The sequence below is a fragment of the Rissa tridactyla genome, chromosome 7 (assembly GCF_028500815.1).
Source record: "Rissa tridactyla isolate bRisTri1 chromosome 7, bRisTri1.patW.cur.20221130, whole genome shotgun sequence".
NCBI lineage: Eukaryota > Metazoa > Chordata > Aves > Charadriiformes > Laridae > Rissa > Rissa tridactyla.
In genome coordinates, this window is record NC_071472.1 from 19,242,821 (window position 1) to 19,264,078 (window position 21,258).

At 35.3% G+C, this 21,258-nt stretch overlaps 1 protein-coding gene across 2 annotated transcripts in view; it reads left to right on the forward strand.

The window, feature by feature from the left end:
• Positions 1–21,258, forward strand: part of PSMD14 (proteasome 26S subunit, non-ATPase 14) — a 48,798-nt gene that overhangs the window by 13,953 nt on the left and 13,587 nt on the right. For both annotated transcript variants that reach the window (XM_054209239.1, XM_054209241.1), the window contains 4 exons: positions 9,699–9,770; positions 10,100–10,219; positions 11,344–11,414; positions 12,382–12,532. In XM_054209239.1, coding sequence (XP_054065214.1) covers positions 9,699–9,770; positions 10,100–10,219; positions 11,344–11,414; positions 12,382–12,532 — 414 coding nt within the window. The remainder of the gene's footprint in view (positions 1–9,698; positions 9,771–10,099; positions 10,220–11,343; positions 11,415–12,381; positions 12,533–21,258) is intronic.

Below are 21,258 nucleotides of genomic sequence, written 5' to 3' on the forward strand. Positions count from 1 at the left end.
AAGTAGAGAAGCCTTCTCAGTGACAAACACTTTTCATTCATTAAAAACATCCAACATCAGCTCCCGTAAAAAGTTCAAAGGACTTAATCCATTGCCTATGTTATTTCCTGTAGAAAGTCTCAGCATCGGTTTATATATCCAAAATATATGATTTTGTTTTAAGGAGAAAAAAGAACACCTTAGATACAGCGAACTGTGCTGTTTTACTTTCATTGACTGGGCTGAGTATTTTACTGCATCGGTTAGTGTTTTAACACAGGGCTGTTCAACTGAAAGCCTCATATAAAATTTAGGGTACCAGTGTGGCCTGGATCTTCTTACACTGGAGCTGATGATAGCTTCATGGGGGGCATAGGCTTATTTGAAAGTGATTGGGCATCGCATCTACGTTTGAAACACAGTTGAGTGATAGTAACGTGATTTATATCCAAAAGTGCTAATGGGAGAGGGAGAGAAAAGCATGCTAGATTTGGGTTTAGGAACAGTCCTATGACTGTACTTACAACACAGTGTGTACTTTGTGTTATAAAAGCTGCCTTAAAGTATGATGGGCTGCGCTATCACAAACAAACAAAACTAAAAATAACAAAGCTAGTGGGTTGTGCCTGAGCATTATCAGTTTCCTCTGATCTACTATTTTCCTGTAAACTCTGGAGAACATTTTTAGCTGCCTCCTCTTGGCCTCAGATCTTAAACTTCCTTATTTCTAATAATTAGGCAATTAGCTTTTCTCTTCTCAATTTAATTGCCAGTGCAGTCCAGCCGACTTTCACCAGAAGAGACAAAGGAGCTTGGACAAGGAAATGAGTGTAGCCATAATGAGAAAGAACAGGGAAAAAGACTAAACGAGAGCAGACATCTTTGCCTTTTGCATTACACCTGTTCACTTGAAGTGTTCCTTTCTGTATGCTGGAAACAGCCTCCTTACAGTGATCGATTTAATTTATTTCTCTTAGAAATTGTTCTTTCTGAAATCCCATGCTATTGAATACTAAGTTGCAATGCTACTATACAGCACCTTTGAACAAGGGCTTCTGTTTTCTTCCTGTGGTGTAGAAGAATTCTCTTCAGATTTTCATAGAAGTTTGAAGTGTTGTTCTTGTGTTAATAGTGGTGTGGGGTTTATTGTTTGTTTTTAAAAAGTGTTACAAACAACTAACCTCCTGGCATATTGCCACTGAGTCTCCCAGTTCACCTGCTTGTGTCCTGAGGACCAGCTCTTCACAACAGAGAGCCTGTAGGCATATAGAACCTGGTGTGTTCTCTTACATGTTGAGTAAACTCCTTTTAACTGCTCTGCTGCACAAAGTGTATTTTAGGGTGAACTCAAGACAGCACCCACTGAGGGCTACCTTGCTTTCTTGGCAGAACTGTGTCTAGAATAAGGTAATCAAAAATCTGCATTAGAGCAAGACTTCCGGACGCAGACAAAAGGTACAAATGCTGACTCGTTACCTGCCTTGAGGCTCTCATTTCTAAATCCCAATACCTTCTGTAATGGTGATAGGAATAGATAACAGGTTAATCCTGGTTTTATTCTGGAGTGAAACTGACCTTTGTATTTTCTGGATTTTCTTTTCTCCCAGTAGCTTGAGGTTGGGAAAAATAGTAGTTCTTTTTGAAAACGTGTACAACATTACTGAGGATTTGTTTTGTGTCCGTGATCTTACGGCTCTTTGATAAACCATAACATTGTCATAGAATCGTAGAATGGTTTGCGTTGGAAAGGACCTTTAAAGGTCATCTAGTCCAAATTGTCCTTATGTTCAATAATGACTATTAACTACAGTGACGCAGCATACCTTCCCATGCTTTTTGCGTGTCTCAATGAATTTGTAGATTGTATGGGATAAAGAGAAAGGAAACACCAAAACCAGGAAAGATTACACTTAAGCGGCAGTTTCATTGCAACAGTTGCGTTGGGAACACTGCAGAAAGTCTGACTATTGCAAATTGTGTCAAGATGATATATGTAAATAAATTTATATCATGAATACACGTTAATATTGGGTAATAAATATCTATTTCTAAAAAAAAAATTCAGACTAAGTAGAATGACTTTCTGTAAAGTACAATTTAGTAAAATTAAGCTTATCTGACCTCAAAATAAATTCAACTAGCATCATTTGATGCCAGATCCTGGTAAATATATTTTTTTCCTTAGTAAACTTTAAGCCTCAGTCTTCAAGAATATTTTCAATGGTAGTATTGGAAAACAGGAGTGCTGATTTTTATAAAAGACCTTTTAAATTTTTTGCCAATTTTGGGCAATGAGATGAGCAAAACATATTACACTCTATAGGTATCTGGGAAATCCTGCACGTGGTCGTGTTGGTGGGTTACCATACCTCTTCCATGAAACTCTTCATGGTGCAAGAAAGATTACCAATAGATGGATAGGACAGAAATATAAGCTAAACCTTGGTGGCTTCCTTTCTTTTCTTATTTTCTTTAACTGCAATTCTGGCCAGGTTCTCTGTGGAGTGTCCCAGTGAACTAGAGATTATTTTTGTTTGAAGTTCTGCTTAATTTAACTAACAAACAAACAAAAAAACGCAACAAACCACAGAAACAAAAACCCCAAACAAACAGACAAGGTACATAGTAAAGTTTTGGCTCTGCACGGAAGAGGTGTTTGCAAACTGGTGATCCCAACCAGTTTAACCAACTGCTCGAAGCTATACAAAGTTCTATGTTCTGTAATTTTGGTTTCTGAAGAGGAGGGGAGATGGGAGACATTGTGTATTTCAAGTCCATCTATATTGCTGTTTATGGAGCTCTGTTGTAAATGTGAACCTGGATAAATTTTTTTTAGGAGACAGGATTTTGTAAAACATACTGAGGATTTTTTTTTTATCTAGCCTGTTAAGGTTTTTTGGCAGATATTTTTAATTTAAAGTAGCAATTGATGCCATAATATTTCCCTAGTATCTCTACTCCATTTTGGAGGCTATGAGACTGTCTATGAGACTAAACATATTACTACAATTTTTATTTCATCTGACATATGGTGTAACAAGACAATGTGATCCTTTCAGAAATCTAGGCTGTTTGTTGAGACTTATGGTATTTTGTGGTCTGTTATGTATGCTTGATTATAATTGGTATAAAAATGGGCCTAAACATGCAAACTGTTTAGACATAATGCTAGTTTCAAAATATAATCCTGTTGATGTGGAACTAACTGTAAAATTTTGTGTGTACGAGCTTGAAAACTGCAATAAAATTTCAAATTTGTTACTAATTAGTGTGTGATTCACAGTGCAAAATAATATATTTTTCCCTTTTTACGAACTCTTTGATTTTTTTCAATTTTTTTTATGAACTGGATCATTTTCTCTGTCATGACTGATCATGTTAACTTCCAGTACTGCAGAAAATGCAGTACGTGGCTTCTGGTGCTTGTCATGACAACGTTGCTAAAACCACTGAGGTGCAGGGATAATATGGCTTACTCCCTTCACCCCTTCCACTGATGGGAGTTACGAGTTGGTATTTTCTGTAAGTGTATTGTCTCAGTACAGGAAAAATTGTTCCACAATCACAATTTTGTTTAGATTTTTAGGTTTAGTAATGTGTAAAAAGCACTATGCTGATCTAAGAAATCATTTATTCATTATGTCACTATATCATCAGGTTATACCACTTACTGACAAAGGGTAAGTAGAGAAGAACAGTGGTACTCTGGTGAACTTCTAAGGTCTTTTTATTATCACTAATACCTCTGCCGCCTCTGTACACTTGCTCGAGTTTATGTCCTCTCTGCAGGTAGTATTCTGTAATGTTTTTCCCCTCGTACAAAGCTATACGCCACCATTGGGTTTACCTCCACAAAATGATAGTTTCAAGCTCACTGTAAGTGCCTGATCTTTCCACACATCCGCTAATATGAGAAATTATTGTTTTACAATGATTGTCATTGCATTTATACCCTAGTTGCCCTTCTCCCCCCCCCACCTACATAATAAATATCATGATTATCTGAAACACTTCTTTTGGAGGAGGTAGAGAAGGGAAGAAAAAGTGGGGGGGTGAACAGTTCTTAAATTCAAAAGTAATGCAAGTTTTTTCTGTCTTGTTTTTTTTTAGTTAATCTTTCTCAATTGTCTTTAGATATAACAGCTGAAAATATGTACTGAAAGGGTTAAGTCGGCATGAAAGAATTCATTTCCACTTTAATGACCTAGCCTTGCTGGGTTAGGACGATGGGGAACATGCTTCTGACTTGTACTCCTATTGCCAATTAACACCTCCTATAACAGGTTGCCTCAGCTAGTCATTGAAGCAGAGGCAGTAGAAATAGTTTACATGCAGCTTGTTTTTCACACTAGTTGTTTAATACTCGCAAAATTAAACTATTAAAAGGTTCTTTCTTAGCTTACTGGGAAAGAAATAAACACTATAGCGGTCAGCGTTCGCTTGTGTGTCCTATGTTCACATTTAAATTGTTCTGATTGCAAAACTAAAGAAAAAATTATGATTGTAGCAGTTCTTATATTCTACACAGAAATATGTTGTTTGGTGCAATAAAGGTAAGATTTGCTCTACAGCACTTTAGTTCACTGCCTTTTTTATTACAGTTGCCCTTGCAAAACTGGGCTTCTTGAAACAGCTATGATGTATTTCAAAATCATCTTTTGTGCTATTAACGTAAAACCAGAGCAGTGTTTAAGATCCATTTAAACAATAGACAATGCCCCAATTTGTGGAGCATTTCTCAGTTGCTTGTGTAATTAATCGAGTCGACTTTCTGTACCTCTTTGAATAAATGTAAAATAGTACAAATAAAGAGCAGTGCTCTAAAATGACACTTTAGTTCACATTTAATCAGCAGGTATTTTAATAACATAATAAAATTGGCTAAATAATTGATACCAGTTCACACTAAGAGAAAGGTGGAGTAATATACCTAAAAGTGTTAACAAATTTGCTAAAAGGCCTGAGTAGATAACACTTCAAGGCGTTAGTTTTTATCCTGTTAGAATGGCAAATGCCTTTAACACTTCATCAACAAGGGCTGCCCAAGTAAAGGGCTGCTTTTTATATTGGATCATCTCTTTACCTGTTTGAAACAAAAATAATATCATGCATAATTTAATATTACAATGTAATCTTCTGTTCATAACTTGAACGTGATTCTTTTCTTATTACAAGAATTGCTGAAAAAAATTAAGCAAAAAACCCCCACCACTATTTTCATAGCAGTAATTTAATTTTATCAGTTATTATTGAAATTGGAATTCTGCTGTTCTAAACAAAAACAAAACCAGAGTTTGGTTGGGTTTTACGAGACGGCTGGCCATCAAGCTGCTCGTTTCACTGACTGACAGCATGTATAGTTGATTCAGAAGAAACATCCATTTTCAGTAAGTAGTACAATAACAGTATTTTTTTAGAACAGTTTTTGAATTTTAGTAGTGGCCGTATCCAGCTTATACAGGAATGCCTGGGAAAAAAGAATGTTCAATATTCCTTGCAGTTTCCAAATCCCTTTTTTTTTTTTCTCCAGTTTCCTAAGAAATTATCTAATAAAACTGTGGGCAGGCAGAATGAAGGCAGTATTTGCTGTTTTGCAGTGAGATGGACAGTCTTGCAAAACTCTGTGTGCAGTGGGAGAACTGTCTGACCTTCTTTGAATACCATAATGTAACCAAAAGTACCAGCAGATCTTTTGCATTGCAGATACAAATGCTTTCTTGTTTGGGTTTCTGACACCAGTTAATTTAATTTGGTACTCTGCTTCATAAGGATGGTGCTCCTTTGTTAAAGTTGGCAGGCAGTGAAGTTTATGAACAGTGATAATAGCACATGCTGTGGAGGGTCAGTGTAAAATACTTTGCCTCCATGTAGAGATTAGCTAATAAAGTCTTTCTTCCTCTTTGCTTCATGGAAGAAATGCATAAACTTCTGTGGAAGACTAGCAGAAACAGGCCAAAGAAATCTCAAAACGTGTGACCCCTAGCGAGCTCCCACATAGTGTGTAAGTAGCACAGAGAAGCTGCGGCTGTCACTCCAAGGCTCTGTTACGTTATCAGCCATTTGTGGAAAAAGAAGTGGTCAGAGATGGAAGTAAACTGGTTCCAGTTTCCAGATGTCTGTTTTTTTTCAAATGGCATCATCTGAAGCCAGGTATACTACTTGAAAGACCCAAGATCTAGCCTGTTGGTTTTATCTGTTAAATCCTTAAAAGTTTTAGGTAAGAATTTGATGAACTTTGGGTTATAATCTTCTGTAGAAAGACAGGTATGTGCCTACAGTATTTTATGTGCCAATTTATCTTTGGTAGAAAAGTAACGTGAAATTAAACTGTTGTGAAGGTGGATTCTGGACAGGTTTTGACCTATGGATCCTTTTCTCCTCAAAATTCCAAATTGGTACATCAGAATCATTTCAGACTTCTCTTGAGCAGTTAATTTTAATCTATATTCAAAACTAAGGAATATTAACATGAAAATTAATACACATAATTGGAACAGTGCAAGGAGTTGTTTCTTCTTCTCATTATTTAGCTAGTAATTGTAATCTATAAGGAGAACTAGAGCTTGAAGTGAAATAGTAAAGTTTGCAGTTAATATCTCCTAACACTGAGTGTAGTCACTTACATGTATATTTAAACTCAGATTTAGTGTGCAAAATCATTCAGAGTGAATACTATGGCTTAAAAAAAAACCCACAAAAAAATAAAACATGCTAAGCAAGTTGATTTACACTAATGGAGCGTTTATTTATGAATTAGCAACATTTCCAATACTGAAAATGAGTTGTTGGCTATGGGTGTTGGCAGCTGGAGAGAGAACTTTAAGTTTTGAAAACAAACTAGAATGCCTAAAGGATTGATAAAGTACAATGCCTCTTCTCACCAAGGTAAACAAGCATTTGAAAGCTCCAAGGAGTATAGAAATAATAAAAGAAGGAAAGATTCAGAATGAGTACAAGAACTAAAGCAGGGTGTCACCTTTGCTTAAACTAAAGGTAATTTAGTTGCCTTGTTACAGAAACAAGATGTAATAATGTTTGTCTCCTCCCTGTAAGTGTTGAATCTACTGCCTGTTTTTAAAATAGGAAAAGTTATGAAGAATAATTAAGCTCTTACAAGTTGTGAACACAGGTGCCTACACGGGGGACAGAGATGTGATTAATGCCTGGGCTGCAGGAAGGGTGTCAGTGTTACCTGCCGTCTTAACTGACATTAGAGGTTCCATACGGGAGAGTCTATTTAAGAGCCATAGTCTGTGGAATAAACTTCAGTTCAAGCTCCTGATTTTTGAGAAGGTAGTCTCAATGAAACATCAACATTAGCCTTCCAGAAATCACAGACCTACTTATGCTAGTTTGGGGGAGATTTTTTTAATGCTGCTCTTTATTTTAAAAAAAATACTGAATGGTGTAACAGGATATTTGCTCATAGTGAAATGTTAAACAAAATCTGGGACAAATGTAGAATGTGTATGGTGATTACAGCATGGATGTTAAGGTTCTTCCGAAAGCAGAAGGTTACCGTGTTTGTACTTTTGCCCTCGTTTCAGACTCTTTCTGGTCTAGAACCGGTAGAAAATTGGAAGAGAGCTTTATGTATGAAGAAGGGGGTTGTTATCAAACTCATACATTTATTTTAATTAAACCCCAACTAATTTCTGCTTCATTCTTAGCAATGATTAAGTGGAAATATGAGTCTTTGTGCTTTCCAAAGTATTAAGACTTCTAATTAAGACTAAGTAAAAAAGAGATCATTTAGAATAGACTTAAAGCAGGAGAGAGACAGTTAAGAAAGTAAACTTACATGTTTATGGAGGAAAAAAACCATAGTAACAATACCAGAAAATCATTGGGCGTTTGGAGCTTCGTCAGTCAATTTAATTGTAGTAAACTTGGAATAAGTGATTCAGGTGCCCTGTGCATCTGGTTCTGTGAGATGTTCTGAAGGGGTGCTCGTAGAGTTTTTCATCGTTAAGTGTTGGAGGAACACTTCTCCACTGGAGCATCTTACTGTTGGGCTGGGGGTAGTCAGGGAAATACTTGATGAAGAGGTGAAATTGTTTAAAAATGAGCCTTTGGCTGAGAATATTGTAGAAGATGGAAAGTTAAACCTGCTGGAAGATTGCTGTTGGAAAGCCCAAAGTGTCAGAAGAATTAGCAATGAGTACTAAAAAGTGAGGAAGAGCAAATATCAAGACGTGATGGTCAGCATCACGTCAGTTGGAAATAAAGGTTTGAAGGTGTTAGGAAGCAGTTGTGGTTGACAGAGATCCATGAATGTATGTGAGTTTCCAAGTACAAGGATTGGATTCAAAATAGAAGGATTGGATCTGGAGCTAATAGAGGAGGAATTAATTGACATTTGGGGTGGGGACTCAAAACTGAATTTTCTTACTGTCTTTAAAGCATTCTGAAGACTAGGTAATGTTTTTCTGTGTGTGCAAAAGTGAAAGTATGCAGAAAGGGCAATTACTATACAAATTTGATATACTGTTTGCTCATGTTCCTGGTTTTGTCTTCAGGAGATGATGGCTTGTGTCAATGGCTGTCTCTGTTTGACGTCATGTGGATGCACGTTGTACTGAATTTTTCCACATTAAGTGAAAAATCAAAAATTTATTTGTTTTTTTGGGTTTTTTTTTACCAATTTTGCTTATAACTGGAATCAAAGTTCTAAATCTACAAAATGTGTAAAAGCACCATTTTTTTCCTCCTTTAACTTAATGTGGAGTATCTTTTTTTTTTTTTTAACCTTACTCCACAGTTGCTGCTTTGCCCTTCTAAGTTTACATCACTTACTGCATAAGTAACCTTTTGTCTTTTCAGTGAAAATTTGCTGTACACAGTTTGGTAATAAATAGTGATGTACTGTTAATTGGCTGTAATGAGGTACGCTGATACAGAATTCTGTATATAAGAGCAACATGTCTCTTGCTCCTCTAGAAAGGGACATTTAAACTGCTGCCTCCTGTGTTTTTCATTTTCAACAGTACACAGAACCTGTTTCAACCAATCATTCACACCTGGGACAGTTGTGCTAATTTTTGAATAACTACTCAGAAGGCAAAGAGCAAAGTATTTTGTTCACAGCTTTTCCACCTAGGGATCGGAGGTCCGTTTTTTCTCTCACTGTACCAGTGTATCTGCAAAGTACTCCCATAGCCTTTATCTGCAAGTCCTCTTTAGCTGAAAGCTGATGAAGCAAAGGGAAATTGCTGTTTGTGTTGGTGCCAGTTAATCATGCTAGCCCAGCAGCATTTACATTCACACCACTGTAAGAAACACATAGTTAATTGGAGAACTGGCCGTATTTTACAGCTGACGAAGGTTAGCATTGCAGCAAGGCAGACTAATGAAAACTTATCTGACTCTTAGACTGTATGTCTTGTAACAGGTTTGTACCCAGTGCGATACGTGCCAGTTTTTTATTTGATTCTGAAAGGATTGCTCTTTAGATTGGTATTGTTTTGGGATGGGGGAGACGGGGGATGATGGCTAGGTGACTTGTATTACAAAACAGGTTAGTGAAGGAAGGTGCTGTAAAGAAGTGTTTGGCGTTTAGGTGTGCTTTTTTGTTTTGTTCATAGGAACTGCATCTTAACACACAGTCACAATTATATATGCATTTTTCTGTGAGTTTTGTAATATGGAAAACAGAAGAAAATATTTAGAAACTACAGAATAATAACGGTGGAGAAAATAATTATTTATTCTTTTCATAGGGGCCACCAACAGATGCTCCTGCGGTCGATACAGCGGAACAGGTTTATATCTCTTCCCTTGCACTGCTGAAAGTAAGTGTTCTGTGTGTACTGCATCTGTGTATAGTGCTGGAGATAGAGCACCTGGCACCTATCCAAAGTTTATGGACTTATGCTCCTTAGGTGCTGGTCAGACTAATTTTTAAAATAAATTAATACTGTTTGGAACCCTCAGACCAAGAAACTTATTCTAATTACTTCTCTTTTGTTGGCTTCATTTTTACTATTTTACAGTTCCTTACAGTTTGCAAAAGTGCTACAAGTTGCAAATTATCCATAGATCAGCAAAGGCTGAAAGAACTACCCCAAGTCAAACTTGAACCTCCTGTTAAACATACAGTGTCATTTGGTCTTAATTCCAGATGTTGAAGCATGGTCGTGCTGGTGTCCCTATGGAAGTTATGGGTTTAATGCTCGGGGAATTTGTTGATGATTACACTGTGAGAGTGATTGATGTTTTTGCAATGCCACAGTCGGGAACGGTGAGTTCTTTACACCTAGACCTTCATGATTTTGTTTACCTGTTTGTTTTTTTTTTCCTTATGGTAAATATTTTTTTAAGCTTTCTTTGGTTTATCTCATTTATGCAATCTTTGTCTTAATCTTAACCTACTAGATAGAATTCTAACATGTCTGATGGATTTAAAGGTTTCAGTAAAAAAAAAAGTTAAACCAGATTTATTTTAATTTTTTTTTAGCAAAGACTAGTATTTAAGTGTGTATATCAATGTATGGAGACATTATGTCTTTATGCATGTATAAATATATTCGTATAACATCATTTATAAGATTTATGAGTTGATAACTTTAAAAACTCATGTACTAAAAGCCAGGGAAAGGATTCAAAATGTAAAAGGTTTGATTAGAAGTATTTCATGCCCTTAATTGTGATGGTGCTATAGATATACTTCAAGCTTGCTCTCTTTGACAGATCTTGCAGTGACATGTCTCTTAAATGCTATTTTTGTGATGTGAAAAAAAATTATGTATTTTAATTTTGAGTAAGAATATTCATGTTATGAAGAGATACTTTAAAGAGGTGATGAGACAATGAGTATAACTGGAATTCATGATGCTTTCTTTGTGTAACTTAAATGAAATACTGTTCTTAAGAGAAGCACGGATCCGGATCTCTTGTAACTCAGCTGCACATCAATGAAATTTTAAAATTCTTTTGTCCTGAGTTTATTTTATGCATTTGCGTAGTATAAGTAGAATCTGCAAAAAGCTAGTATGTGATATCTATCTTGAATAAAACCTGTAGAACTGAACTTGTGAGAAACAACAGGCCAGAGTTTCCAGAACAAAAAGAAGAGGAAAAGATGTGTTCCTTTGCACGTTTAATCATGTTTACTCATAGTAGAGATGACTTAAATCACAACTCAAAATCTTCTTTCAGCTTTTTAAAGTCACATTGAAATACATTTATAAGAATTGTATTTTACATTTAAGGGTGTTTTATCAAGTAGTTCTAAAGTAGTCAGGTTGCTCTTTTAAACAAACGCTTATGAAAGGTGTTCAATTTTTTGTTTGTGGAAAGTAACAAATTAAAAGATAATATTGCTTTATGTACAACTACTATGCTTTTGTCTGTCTTCTACATCAGGGTGTCAGTGTGGAGGCAGTTGATCCTGTATTTCAAGCAAAAATGTTGGATATGCTGAAACAGACGGGAAGGTAAGTCACCCTAAAGAGGGCTGACAGTAACAGGTACTCCCTGCATGTTGTTTAGAAGAAACAGCTGGCTTTCCGCAAAAGTAGTGATTTAGGAGCTATTAATAATGTTTAAAAGGAAATAATTGGCCCAGAAATCAGGTGAGCAGCATAGCATGTAATTCAATCCACCTCATGCATTTCAATTGTCAGGAGATTGTCACACACATTAAACCTACAGCTTTGATTATTGCACAGAAAGATAAGAATGCTGCTCAATTTAGTATAGGCAGTTACTAGCCAGTACCTCCTTAAAAGATTGATTTATTTTTTTTAATTTCTTTTACTGAAGATAAAAAAAAAATGAAGTTGTAGCTTATTTATGAGCAATTTCAATGAAAAGGGGAAATAATTTTGTAAAAGATCCTAGTATTTAAACAAATCTTTATTTCACTTCTACCTCTCAACAGTTGTCGTCTGCTTGCTCAAATTCTTTTACTGTGGGAAAAACTTCAAAATTAATGTTAGCAAAAGGCTCAGCAGCTGAACAGAACAGTGCAAATTGCTTTTTGACTGAGTTCCTAGTTCTACTGCTGGTTTAATTGATATTTAATCCTTTCCCACCGTTGGTTCCCGTTGTCCATGTCTGAAATGGACTTTCTGCCGTGAAAATTCAACCCTCGATGCCAAGGAGTTAAAGAGTAGATATTTACTCAAGTGCTGAAAGGGTAAAAACTGGTTCAGTGAAGGTGTGGTAACAGGGTGAAAAACTGAAAGCATGATCTACCACTGCTAATGTGCATCCCTTAATAATAGCCCTCTTTTGTCGCATTTATTCATGTCCGTGATTTCACCATACTATGGTGAGTAATTTAAATATTTCTAATGGTGTTTTTTTCACAGCTCATCCTAATTTATGCCCTGATACATTACTATTTCTTCTTGTTACGTGTTTTTATTTTTAAGAATCTCAATGTCCTCTTTGTTTCAGACCTGAGATGGTAGTTGGTTGGTATCATAGTCACCCTGGCTTTGGCTGTTGGTTGTCTGGTGTAGATATCAATACTCAGCAGAGCTTTGAAGCCTTATCAGAAAGAGCTGTTGCTGTGGTGGTGGATCCCATTCAGAGTGTAAAAGGAAAGGTATAGTAGGCTTGCTTTTGCTTTTTTTTTTTAAGGTACTTCGTTAAGATTTAATATAGAAACACTGTAAATATGTTAAATTTCTTAATTTTTTTGGAGGTCCGTTCTGCATTAAAAAATAAAAATTAAAAAAAAAATCTCCTTGTAAATGAAAAGATCATTTTTAGTTTATTCTGCATCTTACATCAGTAGTCCTTAAGCAGGCTGGAAGTTTTTCGTATTGTCAGTATACATAACCAATCATAATCCTCCCTTAATATTTTGCTATTCAGGTGTCACTCAACACGTTTGCAACTAACATTCCAAGTATGCATTGTGTCAGATATTACATTTTAGCCACAAAATCTAAGATCAATTACTAACAGATTGGAATAGGTTCAGCCCCTTAACGTGGGTACTAAGGCGGCATCGATTTATAGGCGTTGCATATGATGCCTTTTAGTATGATTTCTATTGCAAATGTTTTGGGCAATAAAACTTTGCAGAAGACTTGGTGTCAAGCATTTGAGTTTTTGAGAAGTGTGCAGATAAATGATTAAGTATGTTAAATGATTATGAAAAGAGATTAGCTTGCAAAGCATATTGGGTTATAGTTGTCCTTTGTTGAAATCTCTTTTGTTCTTGTTTAGTTCTCTTTTTATTTCTTTCTAGCCCCATATGCCATTTTCCTATTTCCTGCCTCATGACAGCAGGGAGCAGCTCTATTATCACCTTCACAGAGCTGTCTGCAAATGTGAGAGGCAATTCGATTTTGCTCAACCACAGGGAGAGTGGATTAGAAAAACTACAGAACGTACAGAAATTGGCTAGGTGGTTTACTGCTTTAAAATACTGCTGAGGTGTTTTGTTTGAGCATGCACTCCCATTGTATTGTAGAATAATTATTGAAATGCGTCATGGTATATATGGGTGATATTAATGTAAATTTATAAATATTTAAAAAGTAAGTGTTCATTTTCTGTAAAGCTGTAGTATCATATTTCCTGTGAGACAGATCACATTAAAGCTACCGAACAATTCCACTAAGGGTTCCCTTAATTTCATAATAAAATATTCTGAAGCCACAGTTGCATTTTCAGTTGGGTTTTTTTAAATTCTAATTTTTATAGCAAATTTGTTTATGTAACAGACAATTGAAAATATTAATAGCTTCTGGTTCTTTGGAAGCTATTAGACATCTGAATTAATTTTGCTCCCTTTTAAATTGCATAAAGAGTAGCTGAAAATTTAGGTACTTTTTGTGGGGGAAAATAAAAAGCCAAAAAAGATGCAGTAGAATATTTAATTACTCCTGACTTATTTTTTTTAGAACTTTTTCCTTTTGCTTTTTCTTATTTTCCCACTCTGATAGAAATGTTGAAATAGGATTCTTTTTATTTTGTCAAAATATAGCGTTCAGGACTATATTAGTAATTAATTTAGACCTCGCTAGCTATTGAATCCGTTCAGGAGAAAAGCCTCAGAGTAAGTCACACTACTGTTACAGCACACTTGCTCACTAAGTGCTTTTTTTTAAAATACATTTTTTGCCACTGTTGTTTGACACAGATGTCATCTTTGAGGGTCTTTGTTCTCTTCAAGAAAATAATCTTTGGCATATTTATTTTGACTGGGAATAAATTTTTGTCCACCTAAACATTTCCCAAATGCAGCCTTTCTTATGGCATTGCTGCCAGTACTTGAGATCACTGGAAGTCTTGTAATGTTTGTTTTTCATACATGTCTAACTGCTACAGTCAGATTAAATTACATTCTCAGGTTTCGCATTAAAAAAAAGTTTACATCTGTCATGTTTCTGGCAAGTGCATCCTTAAAAGCTTAGAAATAGAAAGAATCACCCAAATTCTGAATACCACTTAATTTCTTGATTTTGTGGGTGAGATTGGGCTATGGAATGTGTATGACTTTTGTGATCCTGGCTGACAAGATCACTTATATTACAACGTATTTTGTTTTTTAGATGAACTGAGAGAACAGCAGCTATATTAGAGCTCAGGGGGATTTCTTAGGTCAGGTTTGACTGCTTCATGTGCATGGCTGCCTTAGTATGGCGTCCAGTGCCTCTTCGTGTGCTAGACAACTCGAGCTAAGCCTATTTCAGGGAAGTACCTGCTTTTTCTCAGTGCCAGCAAAAGAACCGCTTGCAGAGGTAATTTTGCTGGTGTAGTAGCCTCTATGCTGGTGGGCTTTTGCTCGTGTATGTAGCTATGTGAGTCCAAGATCATTACTCGTTATACCTTTTACTAGCATAACTGTCTGGCAAAAAATTGTAGTGAACATGTGGCACAGAAGATTTTAATATGGTGTGTTTTGACTGAGATTAGACGTATTTAAAAACAAAATCCAAAATAACACATTAAGTAATCTTAAACCTGCCTCAGGGCAGGTCCATGCCCATATAAATTGCTATGGCTTATAGTCAGTGAAGCAGTCATGGTTGTGCTAGTGAAGAATAACTGGGGCAGAGGTTATTTTCATGTGTCAGGAAGTTGAAATGAATTCTGATGAGGAGCCTCAGGTTCACCTTGACTGGCTAAAGCATTAAAAAGCAGTTTGCCCTGTCACTGATAGAAAGCGAAAACTTGTTAACTTCTTTGTTAGCTGTCCCCGTGTTCCAAACACCGAGTAGGACAGGGGCGTACGATTGCAATTTAAAGATATGAATACATATAATTCTCATCAATTAAAAAAAAAAAAAGTCATTTTATGTCTTCTTAAAGCCAATGGGCAAAAATAAGAAGTCATATAAAATCCTTATATAAAAATAAAACCCTCGTATAGATCTGTGGATTAAATGCCAGCTGCTTTAATGACCATTTTGGGACTGGGATATTATTACATAAATATAGTAGGACACATGAAGGACAAGCAACTCTAAATTATTAGATCTTATTACTTTACATGCATATTCTTTCGCATGCAGTATGCTTTTTCATGACTGCATACCATACATTGCAATTTTCAGGCTAATAATGTTCTAGCTGTCTGTAAAATAAACTCACAACAGATCAGTGAATTTTATCTGAAGGTCAATGTTATCAGAACCCAGAGAGAAAACGCTTTATGTTTTGGATTTTTTTTTTAATTGATTTGTATGAATGAAGTCAAAGTAAACATGCTGAAATACATCCAGTGGGGCAACCTGGCTAGCTGTTGCTTCATCTTGTACCTCCTAATAAATGTTTCTTATACCCCCTCCAGTTTTCCAGTCTGTGCAATGGAAGTTGTAATACATATTTAGAATATTCCACAGAAGCAGTAATTTAATTAAAGATCTGGAATAAAGCTAAATATTGACATTTCATATTTATTTCCAACATACATACTGAAATGTCTGTTACAGAGAACTATATACCTTTGCCAAATGTTAAAAATAAAATTTTTTTTGGACCTTAACTTAGCAGCTGTTCCTCACCTCTTAAGGAAAATATAACTACACTAAACCCACTGTAACATAGCATCTTTAACTCCACAAGCATTAACTTACTGTGTTGCACTCGTATGTTAAATTAAGAAAAAAGTGGTGCTTTCTTTTTTGAACTGTTTTAAACTTTAAATCCTTATTATAAAAAAAGTCACCATTTAAAATGGTTTGTTTTCTCTGAGGCATTTCATTGGTTTCCCTTGATTAATAATTGCTGGCGTAAGGATCAGTAAAATATCCAAAATTGTCAGAAGTCCATTTTGTACATCTGAGAAGTTTGTTGGCGCTTGTGGTGTTTACTAGGGTATGTAGCAAAATCTCTTATACAGCAAAATATCATGTCCATTATACTGTAATTTTTCCTAGCAAGTCACTGTCAGAAGTATTTGTATGCAAAAATCTTTTTTTTAAATTGTTTCTGAGGAAAAGACTTGTCTTTGCCATAACTTGCGATAAATTCTACTTTGCATCTTAATCACCTCCTGACAGATAAAAACAAATATGCTATGCATCTTAATCTTGTGCTTAAACCGCATCCTGCCACTTTCACAAAAGAGATTTTTGCTATGGCATTTTGTCCTTATCTTAATCTCATTCAGAGGGTACAAGGAGAAAAAAACATGTACATTTGGGTAGTCAGGTAAATCAAAATAATGCCAGTTGTAAACGGTCTCAGGATATCATCTAGTCTGACTTTGTGCAGTGCACAGTGTCAACACTGAGTTCAGACCAGCTTGCTTAGGGTTTTGCGCACTTAAGTCTTAATATGCAACAGCTTCGTGGGAATACTTGTTCCAATACTTTATTATTCTTGCAGGGTTGGGGTTTTTTTCCCCTTGTGTAGAGTCAGCAGCTCCCTATTTCAGTTTATGAGTAGTGTCTCCTGCCAAATAATTCATTGGAGAACCTTATTCTGTGGTCTGAGTAACCTCTTCTGGAATGGGAAGGTTTGATACTGCAAAGAGTAGCCAGAATGTGGGGTATAGTCTAAAACCATTTTGTTCAAGCAGTTTCTTGTCAGTGGAAGTTGTAAATTGCTTTATTTTGTTCAATTTATGAGATCTTTAGAATTTTATTCTAAAAGGAGTAACAAATGTGATGAACTTTATCATTTGTTCTTTTACTCATTTTTAAAGTGTGAAAAAAATATTCTTATCATGCTCCTAGAGGTCCCAAAGAGGGACAGTTATACTGTATGTTTAAAAGAAAAAAAAAAAAAAAAATTTAAAAAAAGGGATAAGAGAGCTTAGCTGAGTTGCTGCTGGAGGTCCATAACTTAGTTGTGTCTGTCCAAAGCCAAGGTCGTCTTGAGCAAGGTGAAGGTCTCAAAGTCCTTTTGAGCTGTTAATAAAGAAAATAATATCTTTAAATATTCAAATTTCTATTTAGAATGATAAAGCATTTTACATCTCTTGTAAAAGTGTGGTGGCTCAAATACTGTACTTTTAAATTTTGTAGTATTGCAGCACATTTTTAATTCTTATTGTGCTAATGAGATTTTGTCCACTTCTCAAAATGGACAAAATTTATGTAGGCATAGGATAAAATGCCGCTGCAAAGATCATGTGGTTGAACAGAGCTTTGTTTTTCATTTGCTGGATGACCTGTTCCGGCGACCTCTTCCATAAAACACTCCTCTTCCTCTTTTTGGCCCATTGGTACCTCTAAATCTAGGTGAAAGACTGCGTGTAATTAGTTACGTGTATGAGCAATCCGGTTTTGTTAATACCTGATTTCAGTTTTTAATTCTTCAGAGTAATAGATGGTCATTTTATTGAGTGCTCACCATAAGAATAGCAATTTGCAAATAGTTTTGATCTCTTCTGCTACTTTTACGTTCTAGTTTAGATTAAATTTTCTATATGCTACACTATCTCAGCTTGGTAATGCATGTGGGGAAAGGTAGCTGAACTTTTCTGAGACAGTTTGTGTGTGTTGCAAATCCTCCCAACCTATCAAGACAAATATGTATGTGAATGGTTTTATAACTTGGTAATGCCTTGATAGTCTAAAAGAGTGAAGTCAAAAGCAGAGATTACTCTTCTGAGTGTTGGAATTACCATCTAACCTCAAGAATTTTCTTCAGCTGAACATAAGTCTTACACTAGTTTTCTGAAAGATTGTGTTTTCAGACCTCCACTCTCCTATCAGAGTGCTATTATTTTTCCTTTGAACCTGTTGTTTTCCCTTGTTTGTTTGAATTAACCACAGGATTGGAGGAGGTGATGACTGTTTTTAAAGAAAGCAAAAAAAAAGGAATCCTTAAAATGAGATGTGTGGAGAGACTAGTGTAATGCCAGAAATCTGAAATTTAAAATAGCCCATTAAACTAAGTTTGTGAGAACTTTAAGTAGATTGGAGCCATCTAATAAGGTTTTCTTTATATACGCAACTCCCCCTCCCTACCATGCATTTGTTTTAATAACCTTTATCTTAATAAATCTTCCCTGGACACAAGTGAATTCAGCAGTCATTAGGGTACAGCTTGAAAGTATTAATTAAAAACAACTAAACAAAACAGTAAACTGACTATATTGTCACTACTGCTTTGGAGACATGTCTGTTTATCGTGAATTATTATGCAGGTAATATTTTAGAAGAAAATACATTTTAAAACATGTGATGCCTACAATTTTATTTCAGAATCCTTTATACCTGAAACAACTTTCATTAGAACTGGGCTGGCCAACACTGTTCTACTGTAAAGGGAAAAGTTCTAAAAGAGAGAAGATAACTTTACAATGTGTAATTTTGGTTGAAATGTCAAAGGTACATTTTTGTACATTTTGTACAACATCCAGTACATTTAGATACTCTTACAGTTCTGTGATCTTTCTTAACATTGACTGAACAGAGCATTTGGTGCAGTAACCTGCATATCAGAGGTGGAAACATCCTAATTTGATCTAGGCAAGAACTGAATTTCAACAGGAGCCCAACTGGAAGAATAAGGAAGGTAGATTCCTTTGCGGTGGGTTTGATTTCTGTTGATTCAATAAAGATTGGTGCTCTTTTTCCAGAAGAATCACATTTGTAAGAGATGAATTGCATCTGCACTGCAGTGTAGGCCACTCGATGTTTTCAGTTCAGGATGGTTTTTTCTAAACCTAGTCATTGAACTGTTTTATTACTGCCAGTATACCGCTGTTTTGTTGAAACTCAGCATTTTTTATAGTAGTTGCACATAGTCAGAGTAACATATTTTGCATATTTTACTTCTTAATTTTTTAATGGGGTGCCAAAACTGTTAATATCAATGCTGGTGTTCTACAATTTGTTATGCCATGTTCTTTGGACTTCGGTGATTTAATTAAACGATGTATGTTTACCGACTACTCCATTTACATAGGTTACTTCAGTTCATGCCCTTCCTTAAAACAAAAAAAGTTCCAAGAAGACTTTTTGTTGAAAAGTATTAAATGTTTAATTTCCTTTTGCTGTGGTGGATGCAGAATAGTCCATTTATCTTCATTAAGGCATATAGCTTTAAAACTTGTGGCTTTGCTACTTGGGAGTTATGGATGCATGCCCTCACTTGTCAAGATAAATGTATTATACTGTAGTTCTCTCCCCTTCCAGTATGGATATTCAAGTTGTACTGCGGATTTGACCACAAGTAAGCAATTCTCTAAGGATAAAGAAGGAAAATGCACATACTCCTAGGAATATATTTTCCAGAGCTAAAATTGACATTTTATAAATAATTTCCATGTTGCAAACTTCAAACTCACAATCACAGCAATTCAATGATATGCATTTGGCATGAGTCAGTTTCAGTTCTTAGTGCTTTTCATTGGAAATGGCATAAAAAGTAAGATTTCTTTGAATTTTTTATGTTGTGGGCTTACAGGGGACAGAAGATGTTCTTCACTTGTAGTCGTCTAACAGTGCATGGCAGCATAAATAACGAAATGGTCATAAACCTGAGCTGCACTTCTCAGGTCACATGTTCCATTTCATTTTTAAAGAATCTAGAAACAAACTAAGCAGTTGATAACAGGTCAGTTGCAGGTGATAAAAGAGATTTTAGATGGGACATTACTTCTTTTTCCACACCTGGCATAACCACATTATATCCTTCGCAGAGTTGTCTTTAAGCACTGGTATGTTTGTTCATAAACATATGGCATAAACAATACATCGTTATTTGAATTTCAAAGATACAATACATTTTTAAAGATAGTCACCATATGTCATAGATTCTTCACTGGAAAAAATATTGATGTTAGAATTTCTTTTTAATTTAAGCAAAAAAGGCTGACTTATTTCTAACTGAAGTTTACCGTTAAAATGCAGCGGGTCTTGCAACTTTCAATATTATTTGTAGATCTGATTTTGGAGGGATTTAATGGAATCAAGTGCATGAAGTACTCTTGAAATTCTCTTAATTTTTTTTTTCTTTTTTTAAAGAACACCCCACAAAGTTATGAAGACTGTTTTAGAAAAAGTGGTAATATATATATAACACTCACACTCTCAGAATAAGCTAAAATGAGTCTGGCTACTAAGCATCCTAAATTTTAATCAAGCCATTATTTTTAATAATTATGTGCAGACTATAAAAGGCCAGGTTTTTATCTAGTTAGCAATTGAGGAGTCCAGCATTTGTCTTTAGGTTGTGAATAACTACGAATCATAGTAATTAAGTGCACTGAAGATAATTGTAATTTTTGTTTCTAAAAATACATTATACGGGCTCTACTGTGGGTTGTTGACCCTGGGGAAATGCTTTAAAAATGCTGTATAGTTATTGTTTTTTAGATTATTATGCTTTTTGAAGCTAAGACAGATGTACAAAAAGATGCAGTTTTTATTTTGTATTGGCAGCTTCCAAATATTTAGTATCTATTTCCAAGAGCTGCAATTAGTAAAGCATCCATGGTACTGAAATCCACACATCCCACAAGCTAATTATATTTGCAAGGTCAGATTGAATACATATTTTCAGAAAAATAAAGGGTTATATAAATGTGTCTTCTACTTGGCTGTTATATCACAGTTTGTTGATCTGGAGTATAATGTGTACAATTCACAAATTTGTCTGATAACAGAAAGTGGTGTGTGATTGTGTTTATTTTACTAACCAGTATATTCACAGCAATCACTTCCAAATATCTCTCCAGTAAAGATGTGTTAATTACAAAACAGACAAGGTCTTCTATTATATTAAAGCTACTAACAAGAAGACAGCAGGAATCACACATGTAAATAGCATCATCAACCCCTATTTTAGTCCTCTGTTTTGATCTGTGAGTTGCGCATAGACCAAAGGTGCTATTAAAGACTCAGTATATGAAATAGG